Here is an 18,376-nt window from a genome sequence, read left to right as displayed (position 1 = left end):
GGGGCGGAGAAAACACAGTTTAATTTTTATTTTTTTATTTTTTTTCTAATTTTTCATGTCTTTATTCGGCCGTCCGTTTCCCCGGGCGATGGGCCGGTCCCCGCGGCCTGCGGGTGCCGCTCTCGCTCCACACACCCCCAAGAAGCTCCCAGCCGAACGAGCCGGCCCCATCTGGTGTGTCTTTTAATTAAAACAAAATACATAAAAAATGCTCCTCTTGCTCAGGTTTGGCAAAATCATGCGGAGTGAGTGTGTCTGCGGGAGGCACAGCTGCAGTGTACCCGCTGGAAACAAAAGGGCCCCTCTGAATGGCGTGGGGTTTTTGTTTGGTTGTTGTTTTAATGTAGCTCCACCTTGCAATACCTACACCCCACACTTCCCATCATCTCGTATTTTCAGCCTGCGGAGGCAGGGTGAGAGCAGCACGCTCTGGGGTTTGCTTGCAGAGCCTTCCCTGGCAGCTGCTGCCCTTCTCCTTGGGAAGACTTTATATTTTGTGATGGAAACGCAGGGTTGTGTCCACGTACTTGTGCACACATGTAGGTAAATCTGACCAGGAGAAGCCCTGGAGCTAACACACGTTCAGCACCTGATGCTGACTCAGGCAGCTACAACGTGGTGTAGCAACAAGCCTGGCAATAGTTTTCTTACAAATGTTTGTTCCTGGAGGAAAATCCTGCCCTGGGCAGGGCGTCTGTGGGCAGGAGCATCCAGCTCAGCGGGAGATGCTGGTGTAACGAGAGCGAGCGGTTTTGGGGGCTGTTGTGGCTTTGCAGGTAGAGGTTGTGTTCAAATCCTGTGGAACTCGATGCTGCAAATTGGAAGGGAGAAAGAAAAGATCCGAGGTGCTTTGGGGCAAAGGGGTTTATCTGCGCGGAAGCTGGTGGTGGCAGAGCCGGCCTGCGCAGCTGCTCGGAGCTGAACTTTCGGTTTGTATAACGGCAGAGCTGATTTCTTCACACGGGTGTTCTTACGTATGTCTTTGCTAACCGCGCACACCCCGTCGCTGTGCTGCCCCCTCCAGCAGATCAAACCTCCAGCGATGGCATTTTACCTGTCCTGATCCCATCAAAACCCACCCCGAGGTGTTCCTGTCTGGTGTTCCCGTCTCCCTCCCAGCTGTTTAGACAGAGTTTCTGTGACCCCTTGTACTTGAAGAGCCATTGTGGTCGTGTTTTATGTGTGACGGTGGCACAGACATGTCGGTACCTCAGTGTGCGGAGTTTGTGCTGACCAGGGAACAAGCCCATGGGTTTTTGGGCTTCTCTCCTGCGGTGTGGACCCTCCAAAGCCGGGACCACCCCATGGGTGAAGAAGCAGGTGTGTTGCTCACCAACAGGGAGATGGATGAGGGGAAGAACTGGTTTGGGGAGAGGGACTGAGTGCGAGTCACCCTGGACAGGGAGGTGTCTGAGCCCGGGTTATTCCTGCCGCTCCTGCCCAGCTCTGACACACACACCGAGTCAAAAATTGTAGGAAAACTCTTTTACTTCCTTCCCACCCCCATCCACACCCCCTTCCCGCAGCACAGACGGGGCAGTCGGGATCCTTCACCACGGGAAGGCTCAGCTCAACACCGAGAAACAACCGCTACGGAGGAAAGCAAGACTTACAGCAGAGAAACGTGTTCCCATCAGAACATGTACAGCAGAGCCATGCACACTACACAGGGCACAGCTATAGATACAGAGGGTGTATGTACAGGGCAGCGTGGTGCGGTGCTGCCGGGGGGACAACCCCCGGGTCGCTACAGCCCCGGCTTGGCAGGGAACGGCTCTTGCCTTTAGTAGAGACTAAAGCTCATTCCCTCGCCCTGCAGAATGTCAATGTGGGAGCAGCCTCCGCGGTGCCTTCTGGCTCGTGCCCGGTGCCACCAGCCCCACGGCACATGGGGATGGTGACGGGGAGGCCAGGGACCCCCGAGGGGCTGGGACCGACTCGCAGCTGCTGGCAGAGAAGGGGCAAAACACAGGCTGCAGAGCAGCGCCAGGATAATGAGCCCCTTTGCTGGCGTGTCCAGTATATACACATATGTACAATGCCCCCCTCCCGTCCTGGCCGTGCAGTGTGGGGCGGGATGGCTGCAGTGCCCAGGTTTGCATCCCTCACCCCCTTCTGGTCAGGACACGGCTCCAGGCGGGTTCCCCCCATTCTCTGTCCCCTGTCCCAAGTTTCTGCAGTCCGGGTCCTGCTGTGAGCAGGGAGAGGGCTGAAATCCGCCGGAGACCCAAGGCTGGGGGTCCAAGCCTGGCGGGGAAAAGCAGAGATGTCCTTGTTTGGGAAGCAGCAGGTGTTGTTCAGATGTAGTAACGGGAAGGCTGTGTCGGGGTCAGTGCACTTTGCTTGTGCCTTGCTGGCGATCCCCCCTTGGAGCAGCGCCGGGCAGGGTGTGCCAGCGGTGCAGCCCTGGCAGAGGGGACAGATGCTCTTCCCGAGCAGTTTGAAATCGGCTCGTTCACAGCAAGGGCTGAAACATCCCCCGGAGATGTGAGACTCGAGCCGTGCCCGGAAGCAGCAGCAGAGGTCCTGCATGCGGTGGGAGCTGCTGGAGATCGCCGGCTGCACAACTGCCGGCGTTCGTGTGGGTCCGGCAGGGAAGGGGCTGCTCCGGGAGCCTCCATCAAAGACAGGGCTCTTGCTGTTGGGATGGAGAGTCAGGGAGCCCCCCAGAGACCAGGCGGTGGGGTTCATTAGGAGTGACCATTTTAAAGAAGTCCAAGGCAGCTTTGGTGCTGGTATGAGGAGCTGTAGAGATGCAACAGGAAGGCTCCAGGTCCAAACCCAGCCTCTCCCTGCCCATTTGGCTATGGAGCACTGCTGGCTGGCAGCAGTGTGAGAGGTGGGCGCTGTCAGAGTGATGCTCAGCCCAGGCACAGCTCCAGGCTCTGTGCCCAAGGGCTGGGGATGCGGGGACAGCGAGGATGCCTCTGCACAGGGGCTGGCAGACTCTTGCAAGGGCTGCGAACACCCCCAGGAACAGCCCCAGCATTGGGGACAGCACCGTTGCACACGCAGCCCCGCAGCAAAGCCGCCAGCCCCAGCCCTGCTCCACGTCCGTACCGGGGAGCTCTGTGGGACACGCGGGTCTCCCCATCGCCTCCCATTTGTGATAAATCTGTTCCTGCTGCTCCAGCCGGGCGGGCGGGAGCTGTAATTAATCTCGCCTGCCTGGGGACAGTGTGCGTGTGAAGCGGCAGCCGAGCTGCTCCAGCACTCGCAGGATCAGCCTATTCGCTCTGCAATAACCAGGAGAGATTTCTCATTATGCCGCCAGCAGCCCTGCGAGGCTTTTCAGAACAGATCCAATATGAGGTCAAGTTCCCACTAAAATCAAGTGGCTGGGAAGGAAAACTTTGTTACTCGCAGCAGCAGCAGCAATGGTGCTGCTGTTTATTAGATGGCAATGAACCAGCAGAAGGTTTTATCTCGCTGGTTTTACCGTGAATGCCGGGCAGTGGCTGCGGCTCCTCCTGGCACGTTTCGCTCTCCTGCCTGTTCCCCCAGGTGAGCTGCGGCAGATCAGCCATGGGTGCCCTGGCATGCCCAGAGCCTCCTTGTGCCCCTGCCCTGCCACATCCCACCTTGGTGGCCTTTGGGACGTTGGTGGCAGCCCCCTGCGCCCCTCTCTCCTCTCCCCATTATCTCCAGCCCAGGAGGGACCCTGGGTGCAAAGTGGGGCAATGGGGTATTTCAGATCACAGCCCCCTTGCACAGCTCTGAGCTGCCAGAAATGTCACTGCTGGGGGGTCTTCCAGGACAGGGGCGAGCTGGGCTAATGTGGTGCTGGGCATGGGACCCTCCCAGGGTGAGAAAGCTGGGCTCTCCGTATTTTCAACATTAAATCAGCGCAGGGAGGAGATGCTCCCGGACGGGGGCTCCTGTGGTGTGTGGCTGGGAACAGGCATCTCCCCCATCCCGGGTCAGGGCACTGGTGACAGGGCTGGCACGGGCAGGACTGGGGCGCAGCGGAACACCAGTGGGTCTGGGTCTGGCCCCACTGCAGGGGTGCAACCATCAGCTCCCACCCCGGGCAGGGGGCTCCATGCCCCATCCCCACACCCTCCCCTGCTTCCCACACAAATAACGGCTTCACCACCCACCACATCTGAAATACCCAAAGCCCCGCTGATGTGACACTGAAGCCTTATCCTACCAGAGGGCTCTGGCTGCACCCAGCCCGGCCACCACCAAACAATATGTCACTGTGGTGTGACACACGGCTTGTGTTTTAATTCCTGCAGCATCAGCAGGGCAGCCTGCACTGTCTCAGAGCCCAGATTCGGCTTTACTTAACAAAGCCGGGGCAGGGATGTGCTCGGTGAGCAGCTGCCTGCACAGGCAGCGAGGGGACAGGCAAGGAGGGGACAGGCGCTGAGCCCTCTGTGTGCCTCAACAGGGGGCTCCGTGTTCTGCAGAGGAGCAGTAAGAGGTTAAATGCAAATAAATGCTGATAACGCCCTGCTCTGCCCTGCAGAAAGCCCCGAGCCCTGTGTTGGGACTCCGTGTCCTGTAGGGCTGTGCTGGGGGGCAGGTGTCATGCCCGGCACTGGGCTGGTTTTGGGGGGCAGGTGGGGGTGGCACAGCTGGTATGTGGGACTCCCTGGGCAGAGCCGTGGGGAAACTTCTCCAAGAGCTGGTGCTCTCAGAGCATCAAGGGGGATACACAGCTGAGCAAGGCGGCACCCCAAAGCAGGCGGCACCTCGTGGGTGACACTCAGCCTCATCGGGAGCGCCAGGTGAAGGCTCCACGGTGATGGGGCTGCCGGGGTGGGATGGGAAGGGGAGGGCGAGTGAGCGTGGGTGGTTTTCTCCACCTAAACCGCTGTGCTCCTGTGGCTCAGCTCTGTAGTCAGAGCCTGTGAACAGAGCATGACACAGAAACTGCTCCCCTGGGGAGGGATGAGGGGACACGCTGCCCTGTCCTTCCTCACAGCTTGGTGCTGGAAGCCGCGTTGGCCTCTCTGCCCATTCCCTTCGGCTCAGACATGGGTTGTGGCCACGTCTCCATCAGCCCCCACCTCCCGTCGCCCAAGCTCTCCATCACCCCTTCACCGGCGGGACTTGCCTGGCCGGCACAGGGCGGTGCCAGCGGTCGATGCTCACTCACCGTGGCAGCCCCGTGATCCTCAGAGCCACAGCTGGACATGTCCACCTCTCGCCGGGTGCAGGAGCCATCGGCAGCAGGGTGCTGGGCTGCTCCAAATCCCCTGTGTTTTGCTGCAGTTCAAATGCTTCCAAGGATCTCCCAGCAGGGACTGACACCGGCGATCGTGCCGTGGCTGCTCAGAGCCGCGGTCACAGCCGCAGGTGCAGCCCAGGATTGATCATGAGCGGACAGGGCGGCAGGAGGGGCAGCGGCCATCGGGGACAAAAAAGGGGGAAAATCCTCCATCCAAGGAGCAAACTCCCTGGCAGGTGACGTCAGGGCGGGGGGAGGGAAGGGAAGGGGCTCCCCGGCAGCGGGAGCCGCAGGGCTGGAGGAGGCAGGTGCAGCGTGGTGGGACCACGGGAGCTGCTTCCCGGGGGGCAGCCGCCCCCGACCTGGTCCTGCTGTGTCCCCTGGGCAGGGCGGCTGTGCAAACGGTGCAGTCAAACAGCAGCACGACGCCTTCAGGGGAGGCGATGGAGTAATTTGCAAAATGCAATCCCAAATATCCTTGTCTCCGCAGGGACGGTGACTGCGGGAGCACGCTTGGGCTCTCCGGGAGCTCCCACTGGGGCTTTGCTATAAGATGGTGCATGTCCGTGGTGACACGTGTTGGCACACAACCGTGGCCTCGGCTCCTCCCGAGGTCACCCTGTTCTCTGTGTGTCCACGTGCCAGCACCCGTCCTGCGGCAGAGCACCCCAAGCCAACCAGCCCCAGGGTAACCCCGGGGAAGCCAGCGGGGCCGCCCCAGCGATGGCTGTGGCCCACAGGGACACTTTGGTGTTGAAATGTGCTGCGTTGCTACAAGTTGTCTTTGTTTTCCTGGCAAGGCAGCACCTCCTGATCCGTATCCTTCTCAGCACGTGAAAGACAACCTGCCAGCAGCTCAGTGGGAGCCCACCCGAGGACCCTCCGCCCTTCCATCTGCGCACCCGCGTCCCCTAAGCTGGCACCTCTGCCCCGACTCCGTACGTGCCACTGCCACCTGGGCGCAAGTGGGGAGAGGAGAGCGAAGGACAGACAACCCCGCTGTCCTCTCAGATGCTCGTCTGCAGGTCACCATTGAGCAGGGTCCTTTGGGTTTCTGTGGTCTCGTTGAGCCTGGATTTGTCCTGCTTGCTGTCGCTCCGGTCCGCCTCGTCCATGCCGCTGACCTTCACCAGGCAGAGCACGTTCTGAAAGCTCTTCTTGAAGTTGTCAGACAAGAAGGCGTAAAGGATGGGGTTGGCGCAGCTGTTGGCGTAACTGAGGACCACCACAAAGTCGAACATGCCCTTGAGGACAGGCGTGGGCACGATCAGGATGGAGACTGAGGAGACGTTAAAGATGTAGAAAGGGAGCCAGCAGAAGATGAAGACAGCGACCACGATGGAGACCATCCTGGTGACTTTCTTCTCAGACTTTTTCCTCTTGGAGGAGCCCACTCTGATGCCCGAGGACTTGACTTTGATAATGATGAACAAGTAGCAAAGGCAGATAATGGTGAGAGGCACCAGAAAGCCCAGGATGAAGGCGTAGATGATGAAGCCCGTGTACCAGGCACCCGACTCTCCCGGCCAGATGATGGTGCAGCTACTCCTGCCGTGATTATGCTGCACCCCAGCATAAATCATGATGGGCATGATCACCAACAGGGAGACACCCCAAACGGCCACATTGATCATTTTGGCTGTCCTGGGCCGCCTCCACTTGGCAGATTTAATGGGATGGACAACGGCCAGGTACCGATCAACGCTCATAACCGTCAAGCAGAAGATACTGGTGAACTGGTTGATCCCATCCACCGTCATGACAATTCTACAGATGGCTTTGCCAAAGGGCCAGTGTACCAGGGCGACCTGCATGGCCAGGAAGGGCAGACCGAGCATGAACAGCTCATCTGCGATGGCCAGGTTGAGGATGTAGATGTTGGTGATGGTCTTCATCTTGGCATAACGAAGGATGACATATATGACCAGCGTGTTGCCACACAGCCCTATGATGCAGACCACGAAGTAGATGAAGGTGAGGATGGCATTGCTGGTCAGGTCGAAGTGGTGGCCTGTGGCGTTCTGTGACGCATTGGTGGGCGCCTCCACGGAGAAGTTGTCGAAGGGGGAAGCCGGGGAGAACCAGAATGCGGTGGCATTGGGCAGCTCATATTCCAGCTCCATGGCTCTGCTGGTCCCTGCTGGTTCAGGGGAACCCAGATGTCATCTTCCCTTGCTCTAGGGATAGAGGAGAAGATTCTAGAAATTGGAGAATAAGTAGAAATGAAGGGATTCCTGGGGAGGATTTGCCCATCCTGCTGCCAAGCTCCATGGGAGAGATGGTCCCTGGACGGTCGCTCCCCCAACCACCAGCCCTGCCGTCCCCCGGAGCCCCGGTGGTGCCGAGCGGCGCCCCAGGCACAGCGCAGCTCCTCCTGCCTCCAGCGGCACCGCGCTCCGGACTCCGAAACACAACCGGTGAGTCCCCGCTGGGCGCGATGATGCCCGGAGCACCGAGAGAAGGGGAAAACCTTCCCCTCGCCTTGCCCGTCCCCGGGCTGCCATCCCCGGCCCTCCCGGCCACCCCCGAGCCGGGACGGGCACCCCGAGCCGGGACGGCTCCCGTGGGCGATGCGTTCGGGGCGGGGAGCGGCCGCCCCCCGGTCCCATCCCGCCGCTCCCGCCGGTGCTGCCCCGGGCGCGGCCCCGCCGCTCACCTGCTCCCGGCCCGGCGTGGGGGCTCCGGCAGCGCCCGCCGCTCCGCTCCCCGCTCCGCGCACCCGCCGATCCCGGCTCCGCCGCCGGACCCAGCGCACCGGCTGCGCCCCGCCCCGCGCGGGGCGGCTCTGCGGGGCGGGGACAGCGGGGACAGCGCTGCCCACCCGGCTCTGCGCTCCCCTGCCCACCCTGCCTGCTCTGCCCGTCCCCCGCCAGCCAAGCGGGGCACCGGTGCTGCCCCCGCGGTCCGGCCGGCGCTGCGCCCCCCGGCTTTGTGCCCGGGAGCGGAGCCTCTCCTCCTGTGGGAGCATGGGAAAGGGTGTCCAAATCCAGGGGGTCTCAGGGGCATGTGCTGGGTGCTGTGCAGCAGGCAGCGTGGGTGCAGGGACCCTGGTTGCCCCCTGGGCACGGTGGGACCTGCTCGGTTCCAAGGGGCTCCCAGCAGGACAGATGTCCCAGGGCCTCAGGTCCTTGCCCCTCCTCACAGGACCTTGGTCCCTCCTGCCCGGCCCCTGCTGCAGACGCTGGTTCTCCACATTTTGATTCCAGTGGTGGTGCAAAGGGCTCAGCTTCTCCTGATGTCTCCAGGGCCACCATAGGGGGAAGGATGGGGCAGGGTGGTGACAGCGTGATGGTCACTCTGTGACCCCAGCTGGAGACCCCAGGAGTTGTCTGGGGGTCCTGGTTTCTCCTGGGAAACTGGGAATACATTGGTCCCAAGATGTGGCACCTCACCACCAAAGGAAGGTGAAGCAGATCCTTGCTGACTTGGCACAGCCTGGGGGAGCTGGGACGATGACACAGTGATTGCCCACAGCTTTGGGGTCTCTGGGGACTCACACAACGTGGGTGCTACTGCTGCAGCCTCCCCCTCTGCAGTTACCCAGTAACGATGACTGGAGGAGGAAGACCAAAAAAGAGAGGTTTGGGGGAGATAACCTCTGCTCTGGTTTGTTTGAGATCTTGAAAGCAATTAAATAATAGCTATTCCTTGCCCACCCCTCCTTTCCATCAGTTATCAACCAGACAATAGAAAGCAGGAAATTAAGAGTGACTTGGAACAAAGAGCCCTGAGCGAGGCTGCTGATTGCGGCAAGAGGGGCTGCGAGGTTCTCATTTGCACTTTACCATCCACTTCCCAAGATGGATCTGAAGGCACAGGGTCCTGGAGCAGGAGCGAGAATCATTGTCCGCCTCAGAAATCTTTAGGAAGCTGAAAAAGCTCCTTCTGGTATGGGCGGTGTGGAATGCAATCTCCCAGTGAGGTTGTGTGAGGAGGGAGGCTGAGGACGGTTTGGTGGGTGGGGATGGGGTCTCTGCGGGACGCTGGGGTTGGGACGTCCCGTTCAGTGGCACCTGTGCAAACGCTGAGGGCAGGTCCCTGGGATGCTGCTCCGGGCAGGGTATCGAGGGGCTGCTCTGAGCTATATCCAGCCTGCGAGGAGCGCAGCAGCTGCGGAACCGGGAAGCACGCTTGAGCCTTTTGAAGAGTTTCTTTTATTTTGCTTAGATTTGGGGTTGCATTATAGCCTAGCGCAGGGTCTGATCTGTACCTCTGGGTGGTCCCTGGTTTGGAGAGACATTGTTTTACCCCAGCAGCTGGTTTGGTACTGGCAGATAAACTCCTCTTTGTCCTTTAGCCTGGGAAGCATTCACTCTGCTGAAAAACAATTTACTGATGGGGCTGGATACAGGAGAGATGCACGGCCTCTTCCCACACGGCTTCTACAATCGATATAACCCAGGGGAGAGGGGCATGGGGATTACATGACCACAAAGTTGTTTTTAGAGTCCTTTCAATTTTCCTGCCATCCATTCCCAGCTGTTCTGCAAGACTCCCCATGGAAAACAGCGTTCGACCCCTGTCCTGGAAATGAGTGTTGTAAGGAGCCGGTGCTTCGGTTGCCAATGGAGGGCTAGGGTGAGCCGGCCTTTCTCCCCAATATGTGGAGGGAAGGCAATGAGATCTGTGGCATTTTGCAGAGATCAGGTTGGCTGTGCTGGACTGGTGGGGAACTGGAGGGACTGGGAGGCAGCTGCTGTTCCCCAGCAGTCAGGAGGAGAAGGATTTGCTCCCATGCACAGCTTGTTCTGCTTGCCTGCAGCTGCCCCACGCCACTAGGGGAGCGATGAGAGTGCGTAGGGATCACCACCCACTTTTTGGTCCCATGCAGGTGCCACGGAGTCCCCACGCACGCCCGGCTTGTCTCAGCCCTGCCTGTTGCTGTCCCCAGGAGTGCCCGCAGCCCTTTTGCTGGTCTCTCCTGTTCCCTCTCCCACGGGTGCTTTGGGTGTCCCTGCCTTTCCCTTTCCCTTCCCATCTCCAGCCCCACAGTCACAAGTGGCTTTGGTGGCTCTCCTGGCACCGGGCTGGAGGCTGCCTGGCTCAGTGACAGGGGTGCCTGCGATGGGGGAGGCTTTGCTTTCTGCTCATTAGCCAGACAAACCGGCAGGGACCACCTCTCCGCAGCCCCCAGGCAGGGCAGACAGGGCAGGACCCACCTGGCTGCTGCCGGTGATGTGATCTAATCGGCAGCGATGATGGATGGGGAGGGAGAGGCGCTGGCACCCCCACCTGCGGCCAGGCCAGGCGGCAGCATCCCTGCAGCATCCCCACCCCGCGGGATGCAGGTTCTCTGGCGGGTCAGGGGCTCTCCGGGGGTCCTGCACCCCCCACACGCAGCTCCTTCCCCAGGGCTGCTTCCCGCTCCAGCCAGACCTCCCTGCATATGGCTCCTTCCACTCCCACCTCTCCTGTTCTTTCCCTGCCATTATTTGCCTCCATAATTAGTTTATTGATCTCTGCCGAGGGTACCGGGACCGGGCTGTGGTGAAAGCTGCCGCACACATTCCCCAGGAATCATATTGCTAAACCCCTGGTGCTAATGAGCCTTTGGCAAGCATGGCCTGAGATCTCTGCTCCTGCCCGTGCCCCTCCCTGCTGTGTCTGGCTTGTTGGAGGGTCATGCACGTTAAATCGGGATTTAACAGTGCTCTGTGCTTGGCAGTCAGGCTTCTGCACCAGCTGGAGATGTCGGGGTTGGTTACAGCACGTGCTGAGCGCTGGTACTCATGTCCCCTCCTGCTCAAAGCAGCTGTAGGTTGGAGCTTGGTGTTGGAGGGACTCTCTGCTCCCCCAGCCTCACAATGCAGCCATCGTGTCTCTCACGATGAGCCTAAAGCCAGCAGAGAAGCATAAAGCTGTCACTTTGTGCCCTGTGACTAATAGGTGCCATTAGCTGGCACGATGGAGATGGCGCGACCCTGCCTGGCGCTGCCCGCAGGGCTGCGCTGCTCCCGTGCCCTGTCCCCAGGACACCTCTGGCTGGCTGTCCTCTGTCCCTCGGCTGGGCAGCCGCCTGGTGCGGGTCCAGCCTGGCTCCATCCACTGTCCCGGTTTGACACAAATGGTTTTGCACTGGGAACACGCCCAGCCCGCGCAAAGGGGACACGGCGGGAGCAGAGGGACGATGTCTGGGACATCTCCAACCCTGCCCTAGCCTGCGGTGCCCCGGGCCATCGCTCTGCTGGGATGTGTCCTTCTGCACCTTCTGTCACAGATACCCCAGACATTGCTGAAGGGTTTATTGCATAAAAAACAAGGGGTTTAGGTCCTGTTGGCCCCAGGGCTGGACGGAGCCAGGACTGCAGTGCTGCCCTTTGCAGTATCTCATGCACGTTAATGAGAGAGATTGCACAAGAATTTGAGCTGCTTTTGTTCAAAATGCATTTGAGGGACTCCGGGCAGCGCGCTGGGGCTGAGCTGTGGAGGACGAGCGGTTGGTGTGGGGGCAGCCCTGTGATCCTGGGGAAGGTGACATGGGAATGTCCCTGCAGGCAGAAGTGACACCGGGGAAGGGGGATGTGAGCTGATTTTGCTGATGCTTCTGCACGGAGCCTCCCTGCCGTCACGACTGTCCCCATTGCCCGGTACTGCCTACGCGTCCCCAGGCAGGGACGTTGCTGCCAGCCGCCCCCAGCCCGTGGCAGTGTGTGGGGCTCCCGTGTCAGCCGTGTCCCCAAGGGCCAGCCCCGCTGTCTCACCAGCTGTCCCCAACCCTGCCAGTGCCTCCGTCACTGCTGGCCACGGAACCCCGGGGCGGCGGGGGGAGCTCTGTTTGCTCTGTCCCCATGTCCCTCCCAGCTGGCACCTCCTGCTGCATCTGCCTCGTTACAGGAGCTAATGAAGGATGGAGGCAATTACAGGGGGGAGATTGATTAAATCCTAAATCAGGGGAGGTTTCAAACTGCCTTGACCTTTCCCAGCTGTGGCAGGGGAGGCTGATCAAAGGCTGTTAAGAGATAAACACCCTAACAAAGAAGGGTTGTGCTGCAGAAGAGCTGGATATGTCCCTCTGTCACCCGCTGCGCCTTCTGGTGTGACACAGGCAGAAGGCACCAGCGGGAACCAGGACTGATTTGGCTCCCGCTGCCCCGTGTGAGTCCCTGTCCCTCTCCCTCCTGCCATCGCTGCTGGCTTGGCCACCATGTGCCCTGTGGTGATGCCTTGAGGGGACACCAACGGGTGGGAGAGGACATGGTGGTGCCCGATGCACCCTCCAAAGGCTGTGGGGACAGATGCCAGCAGTGACGGGTGGGGGGTTGTTTCCAGCAGGCTGCCATGTGCCGATCATTAAGGCACAGCCTCTGGTTCCTAATGAGCGCGGCTGATTGCGCTGCACGGGCACAGCTCACCATGTGGCGGGCCGTGCTCACGAGCTGCTGGGTGGCAGGAAGGGACACTCCCAGGGCACCCCAAGACCAGGAGGTGCCTTTATGCAGCCCAGCGGGGGTGCTGCGATGTGCGCGGGGGTGGCAGTGACAGTGACAGCTCCGCGCCCGCCCGCACCGCTCTCCCGCCGCCTCGCCAGCCCGAAACGCAGAGCCGCGGGCGGCCCGCCCCCGCCGCGCTCCCATTGGTGGCGGTCGCGGTGGTGGGCGGGGCGACGGCGGCGACACGTGTGCGGGCACCAGGAAGTGGCGGCGGGAGCGCCGGGCGGTGAGCGGGGACCGGCCGGGGGCCGCGGGGTCCGGGGGGACAGGAGCCCCGGGACCAGCCTGGAATCTGTAGAGCTCCGGGGTGCAGGCACTGGGGTGCCCGCCGTGCTGCTTGGGGGGCTCGGTGGGTTGTTGCGGTCCCGCCCTGGGGCAGAGGGAGCTGGGGACGTGTGGGCTGTGGGAGGGGGGGTCTCCCTGTCCCCGGGTCCGGGCAACCGGGGGGGGTCCTGACCTGGGCACCCACCCCGCAGGATTTGGCGGTGGCCCAGAGACAGGGCTGGGGGTCCGGGAGGGACCACGGTGGGTGTAATTCTTATAAATTTATATATATACATGTACAAATACATGCGTGGTTCTTATATCTTTATGTATAAATGTACAAATGCATGTGTGCTCCTTTTATATTTATGCATAAATGTACAAAAGCGCGTGTATTTTCGTATGCCTACATGTAAATATATAAACATGCGTGCATTTTTATATATTTACGTGTCTGTATTTACACCCACGTGTGTGTTTTCTCAGCTCCAGGGGCTCAGATAAGCCCCCTGCTCCTCCGCAGCCCTGAGCCCTGGCTTGGGGGCCCGTCCCTGGGACTTGTTCCCCTTTCTGCCTCGTCCCAGGGGCTCAGCGACACGGGGAGCCGGGTGCTGCGAGGGCGTTCGCCTTCAGCGCGAGTAAAATGGGTTTTCGGCACAAAAAAAGTGCCACTCGGAAGCGGGACGTGATGCGTGTGCCTGGGAAGCGCCCGGGGATGTGGGACGAGGCGCCTGCTCGCTCGGGGGGTTCAGTGCTGGTTCTTGGTGTTTCTTTGCTTTGCCCCCAGATTAACTGGGGGTTGTGCGCTGGGTGGGATGTGGTGGATCCTCGCTCCCTCCTGCTCCTCTGAGCTCGGATTAAATTGCAAAGCCTTAGGGGGAATAGGCGTTGCAGGGAGGGCGGTTAAACTCACCCCATCCCTTTTGGCGAGGAGGGGTTTGGGCTGCGCTCCCCTCTGAACCAGGGAGGAATTTGGGGGTGAATCCTTGTTTTTAACCACCTGGTCTCTCTCAGGTCAGCATGATCCCGGGACACGGGCCGGTGACGCAGGCGGTGCTGGGAACCCTCCTCACCTGGGGGCTGACGGCAGCGGGCTCGGCACTGGTGTTCGTGTTTTCCAGCGGGCAGGTGGGTGTTGGGATCATGTCCTTGGTCCCCAGGAGGCAAATGGGGTCCAGGACGGGGGCTGCGCTGTGCCCGCGTGTGGGTTTGGACTTGATATTGACCCTGGGGGGTCCTAGGGCAGGAGGAGGAAGAATCCAGCTCATTTCTCTTCTGCGTGTCAGTGCAGAAGAGGAGGAGAAAATCAAATTCCTGGCCGTGGGCTGCGGTATGTGCTGTAGCAGATGGGGCAGGGTACAGGCAGGGCCCCGCGTTTGGAACAGCAGGTTCTCTGCCCATAACCTGGTTTTGCTGCCATGTCCCCGGTGCAGGATTTGGGTCAGACTGTGCTCGGAACAAGCAACGTGCTGATCTTTAAGTCATCTTGTATTCCAAAATTAGAGGCCTCTCTTGCTGTTGTTGTTCAAAATTGCACAGATGAATTTATTATTTATGCCTCTCTCTTGTGATGATTTATTCAGGAGTTTGTTGCAAAGTCAGATTTCCTTTGCAGGAACGCATTAGTTTTCTTCCTGGGGGAGGGCGATGTGCTAAAGGAGAAGAACAGCGCCGGGGGTGCAGCGGGCAGGAACGCGCTGGTTTCGGGGAGGTCACGGCTTTGTTTGCAGCCGCCCGTTGTTAGAGGAGTCAGAATCCTCAAGGGGAGGAAGCGCGGGGCAGCGTGTGTCTTTGGGCAGGAGACTCTGGTTTACGTTTCTGCGTCCTCGGAGCGTTTTGGCGCGGGCAGTGGAGGTGCCAGGGCCTGCTCCGGGTGGCACCAGTGGCTGACGTGTTGGGCGGGAGCCAGGACCGACCGTAGGCTCTGGGTGCCGGTGGGTGCCGTCACCCCAGGGCGGTGGGCTCGGCTTTCCTCAAAGCACAGAACTCACTTGGGTTGCAGGAATGGGGAGAAGAAGGTGGTGCCAGCGTGGCAGCCGCTTCCCCCTGGTGTGGTTTGTGGTGTGGCCGCACTCCGGAGCCTCTGCCGGGGGTAACTGGGGCGTTTTGTGTTTGTTTCTTTTGCAGAGGCGCATCCTGGATGGGAGCTTGGGCTTTGCCGCGGGGGTAAGTACAGCATCCTGCTGCTCATCTCTGCCTGTGTCCTCCCGTCGGCACCTCCGCACCCCACCGCGCTTCGTTTGCCTGCCTGCTCGCGTTAGTGTTTCTTGGATAACTGCCCGAGGCGCAGGTGGGGCAGGGAAGCGCCTGGCTGGACGCTGGCCACCTCTTGGCGCCTGTTCAGTGAGGGTGGAGGTGGCACGAGGTGGGCCATGCTGGACTTGGTTCTCCTGAGTTAAACTTTTCCCATTTCCTTGGGTTTCCAAACCCTCCTTCCGGAGCAGTGGGGTGACGAGATGGGCAGGAGAGCCCTTGGCCTGCGGGTTCACGTGTACAGCTCAGCTCACTTTGTGCTTCTCGCTCTCCTGCATTAAGGAGCTCTACATTAAGTTGCACACAAAATGTGGCCGCCTTTGCGTTTTTCTTGAAGGACGACGTGAAACTCTGCAGCTTGCAGTTGTCTTAGGGTTTGTGGATGTTGCTCTCCTGCTGCTGGGGCGGTGGGGAGCAGGTGGGGGCTCACTCAGACGTGTGAAATCACGGTTGTTTTCCTTCGGGTGCTGTTGTGTGCCCGGGGGCTGTGCCCGGGGGATGTGCCTGGGGTGGCAGCTCATCTTGCGCGGGTGGTGGTGGGTACACAGGTCTCTGCCTGGTCCTGGTCACTGCGTCCCGGCTGTGTGGCTGGTCCTGTGGCATGGGCAGTGCTGCCAGTTTTGGGGTGCCCCGTCCTGCAGTGCGGGTGACCTGTGACACGGTGACACTGCTTGTGCCCAGGCTATGCGCAGAGCGGGGCTCCTTCCTCCCCGTGCCCCCCAAGACACGCAGCGCCGCTGAGCACGCTGCAACTTGAGTGTCTGCGGCTCTGGAAATCACAGGTTTTGTGCCGTTTCCAACGCCTGCAGCAAACCCAGCGGCACCAGGCGCGGTCTCGCCGCGGTGGGTGAGGAGGAGCGCTGCACAGCCGGGTTTGCTCCCCAGCAAGATTTCCTGGAACGCGCCTGCGACCAAACGATGTGAATAATTCAACTTGTCTGTTGTAGCAGGTTCTTGGGCCATCATTTATAAATGAATCTCTGGCGTTAGGAGTGGCCTGTTCTGGAGCTTTCCTCTGCGCTCTGATTTCGGAGCAGTTTCTCTCTGGCAGACACACCCTGGTCCCCCCGAGCCAAGCGGGAACCACTTCAGTGGTGTCGGGGTGATGCTGCTGGGACAGCTGGGCTGGGCTGTCCCCCGTGTCCCCATCCCCTGGCTGGGGAGGTACCGGGGGGCGTTTGCCGTGGCCGGTGCTGCCCCGGCACAGCACGGTGCCGTCTGTGCCACCGTGTCACCACGTCACCCTGCCAGCAGCACTGAGTCACCCTGCGCGCAGAGGTGTGGCTGGGCTGGGGAAGCTCGAGTCCTGCAAACATTTGCTTTTCCCCCAGCCTCCTTCAGTTTGTGGTGCTCTGGGCACAAAAGGGGAATATTTTTTCTGGCCATGTCTGGAGGGGACCGTCAGCGGGGAACCCGCGGTGACAGGTCCTGCTGGCAGAAGGTGCTGCCCCATAAACCACCCGTGAGCTGCGGTTTGTGGAGGTTTCTAGGTCGTGTTTATGGGCCCGAGCTGCTGCAGGTGCTGTTTGGGTTGAGCTGCCCGTGTCACCTGGGGTCACCAGAGCCGGCTCTTGCGGAGGAAGGTGCCAGAGATCCCCAGGTGACGGTGCCACCCGTGCTGCTGGGGCCACTGGGCAGGATGTGGAGCAGCCGGTTTGGAAGCCTATTTGTACCGTTTTCTCTCTTTTCCTCCCTGTAAGAAGTGTCTCTTTAGGCAGCAGTGTTGCTCTGATCGCAGACGGCTTCTCTTGCTCCGAGGGGCGTCTGTTCATAACACATCTTTGCTGTAGATCTCTTGCAGATACGGACGGGCTGTTTCTCCGAGCAGTGGGATAGAGGCAGAACTGAACTTCCACATTATCTCGCTCTGAAATCTGGGCTGCTGGCTTTAATTAAACTTCCCTTGGTGCTTAGTCAGAACCAGCAAAGCTTATCCTGTGCTTTCAGAGGCAGGTGTTGCTTCTAGCCTCACTGTTTGGGTGCTCGGCTCTGGGTCCCCGATGGTCATCAGGGTCCCAGGGAACGTTGCAGGGTGCTCTCTGAGACCAGGACCACTGAGAAACAGGGTGACGGAGGGTTCTCTCTCCTGTTGGGAATGACTTACCTGCTCATCTTCTGGGAGCTTACAAAGCCAAATAAAACCAGAAGTGATTAAAGAACTTCTGTACCACTGCCAAGCCAGGAGGACACGGGACAGGGATGTCCAGGTGACCTTGAGGAGGATGGTCTGGGATTCAGAGCATTAATTTGGGATCCAGAAAGCGGCGCTCGGCGCTGCCTTCCCCGCAGATGCTGCATCTGGCCTGGGGAGCCGGTGTGAGCCTGGGCACGCGGTCCCGGCTGGGATGTGCTGGGAGCATCCCGACTGCAGAGCAGAACCCGCTTTTGGCACGGCTCAAACTGGCTGTGGCGGATGGCACGAGTGTCCCCTGCGGCGAAGGGGACCCGCGCGGCTGGTCGCTGCGGAACGGAGGAGCTCGGCTGCTTCCAGCCCGGCGCCTTGCTCGGGTGCCTGAGCGTTTAGCTTCTCCCTGCCTCAGTTCCCTCTCTGGAAATCGCGGATAATAGGGGGTTTTGTATGTGAAAGCCTCCGAGGTGATGTGTTTCCATGGAGACAAGGCTTCGCTTGCTTGGGCATCTGATGTGGAATTCTGGCTTTTCTCTTAAGTCTTGATATTCTTAAGTAAGGCCTTTTTTTCAGGTGTTCTCTGCTATCTCGGTGTTATCCTGGAGGTGCTGTGCTCAGACATCACACACACCGCGTAAGCCCGGGTGGCCTCGCAGGGCGGTTCCTCTTACTGGGTCGCAGTTTGATTTCTTCTTCTGTCCCAGGTGAAGCAGAAAATCATAAAGACACTCTTTAAACTGCACCAGGCACATCTAATATTGAATATTCCCTTTCAATGCTGCTTTAAACAGCATCAGTAATTCACACGGGTCTACTGAGCCTGGCTCCTGCTGTTGGAGCCTTGACGAAGTCAGGCTAAAAAGTTTGGCAGGGAAGGTGTCCCACCAGTCTCTCACTGTCCCCTCCTGTCCCCGTGCTGCCGAGGGGATGTGCTTGGCTCGTCAGCGGTTGGGTTTTCTGATCCGCACGCCGTTAAAGCGTGTTTCCCCCAACCTGCCGTTCTCATCCCGGTGACAGCTCAGGAACGCGACCAGATGCTGCTGTTGCAACGGGTGAGACGAGAGGTTTTAATCGTAACCCAGACGCAGATGTTCCCTGTGCCAGGACTCTTCTGCTGTCCCT

At 59.9% G+C, this 18,376-nt stretch overlaps 2 protein-coding genes across 9 annotated transcripts in view; one reads left to right on the top strand and one right to left on the bottom strand.

Annotated features, from left to right (window-relative positions):
* Nucleotides 1-1,470: 1,470 nt before the first annotated feature.
* On the bottom strand, nt 1,471-7,989 carry SSTR2 (somatostatin receptor 2). 2 transcript variants are annotated; one of them, XM_065035052.1, is made up of 2 exons: nt 7,836-7,989; nt 1,471-7,356 (listed from the first exon to the last, which is right to left on the bottom strand). In XM_065035052.1, the coding sequence occupies exon 2, from the start codon at nt 7,300-7,302 to the stop codon at nt 6,187-6,189; it is 1,116 nt and encodes a 371-aa protein (XP_064891124.1). In that variant the 5' UTR covers nt 7,303-7,356; nt 7,836-7,989; the 3' UTR covers nt 1,471-6,186. The 2 variants fall into 2 exon arrangements, with proteins under 2 accessions (XP_064891124.1, XP_064891123.1); XM_065035051.1 differs by having other exon boundaries at nt 1,471-7,377; nt 7,836-7,988.
* A 904-nt stretch (nt 7,990-8,893) lies between these two features.
* Nucleotides 8,894-18,376, top strand: part of SLC39A11 (solute carrier family 39 member 11) — a 133,382-nt gene continuing 123,899 nt past the window's right edge. For 2 of the 7 annotated variants that reach the window (XM_065035059.1, XM_065035054.1), the window contains exons 1-3: nt 12,714-12,835; nt 13,888-14,001; nt 15,001-15,039. In XM_065035059.1, coding sequence (XP_064891131.1) covers nt 13,894-14,001; nt 15,001-15,039 — 147 coding nt within the window. In that variant the 5' untranslated portion in view covers nt 12,714-12,835; nt 13,888-13,893. Of the gene's footprint in view, nt 9,068-12,713; nt 12,959-13,359; nt 13,508-13,887; nt 14,002-15,000; nt 15,040-18,376 lie in introns of those variants that run through there. The other 5 variants (XM_065035057.1, XM_065035056.1, XM_065035058.1 and 2 more) reach the window with 5 other exon arrangements.

This window comes from Columba livia, chromosome 18 (genome assembly GCF_036013475.1).
Source record: "Columba livia isolate bColLiv1 breed racing homer chromosome 18, bColLiv1.pat.W.v2, whole genome shotgun sequence".
Lineage (NCBI taxonomy): Eukaryota > Metazoa > Chordata > Aves > Columbiformes > Columbidae > Columba > Columba livia.
The sequence above is the reverse complement of the archived record's forward strand: the minus strand, read 5'-3'. Positions and strand labels throughout refer to the sequence as shown.

Bases quoted from the DNA above. Each gene is read 5' to 3' on its own strand.
- SSTR2 (XM_065035052.1), bottom strand. From the start codon at position 7,302: ATGGAGCTGGAATATGAGCTGCCCAATGCCACCGCATTCTGGTTCTCC.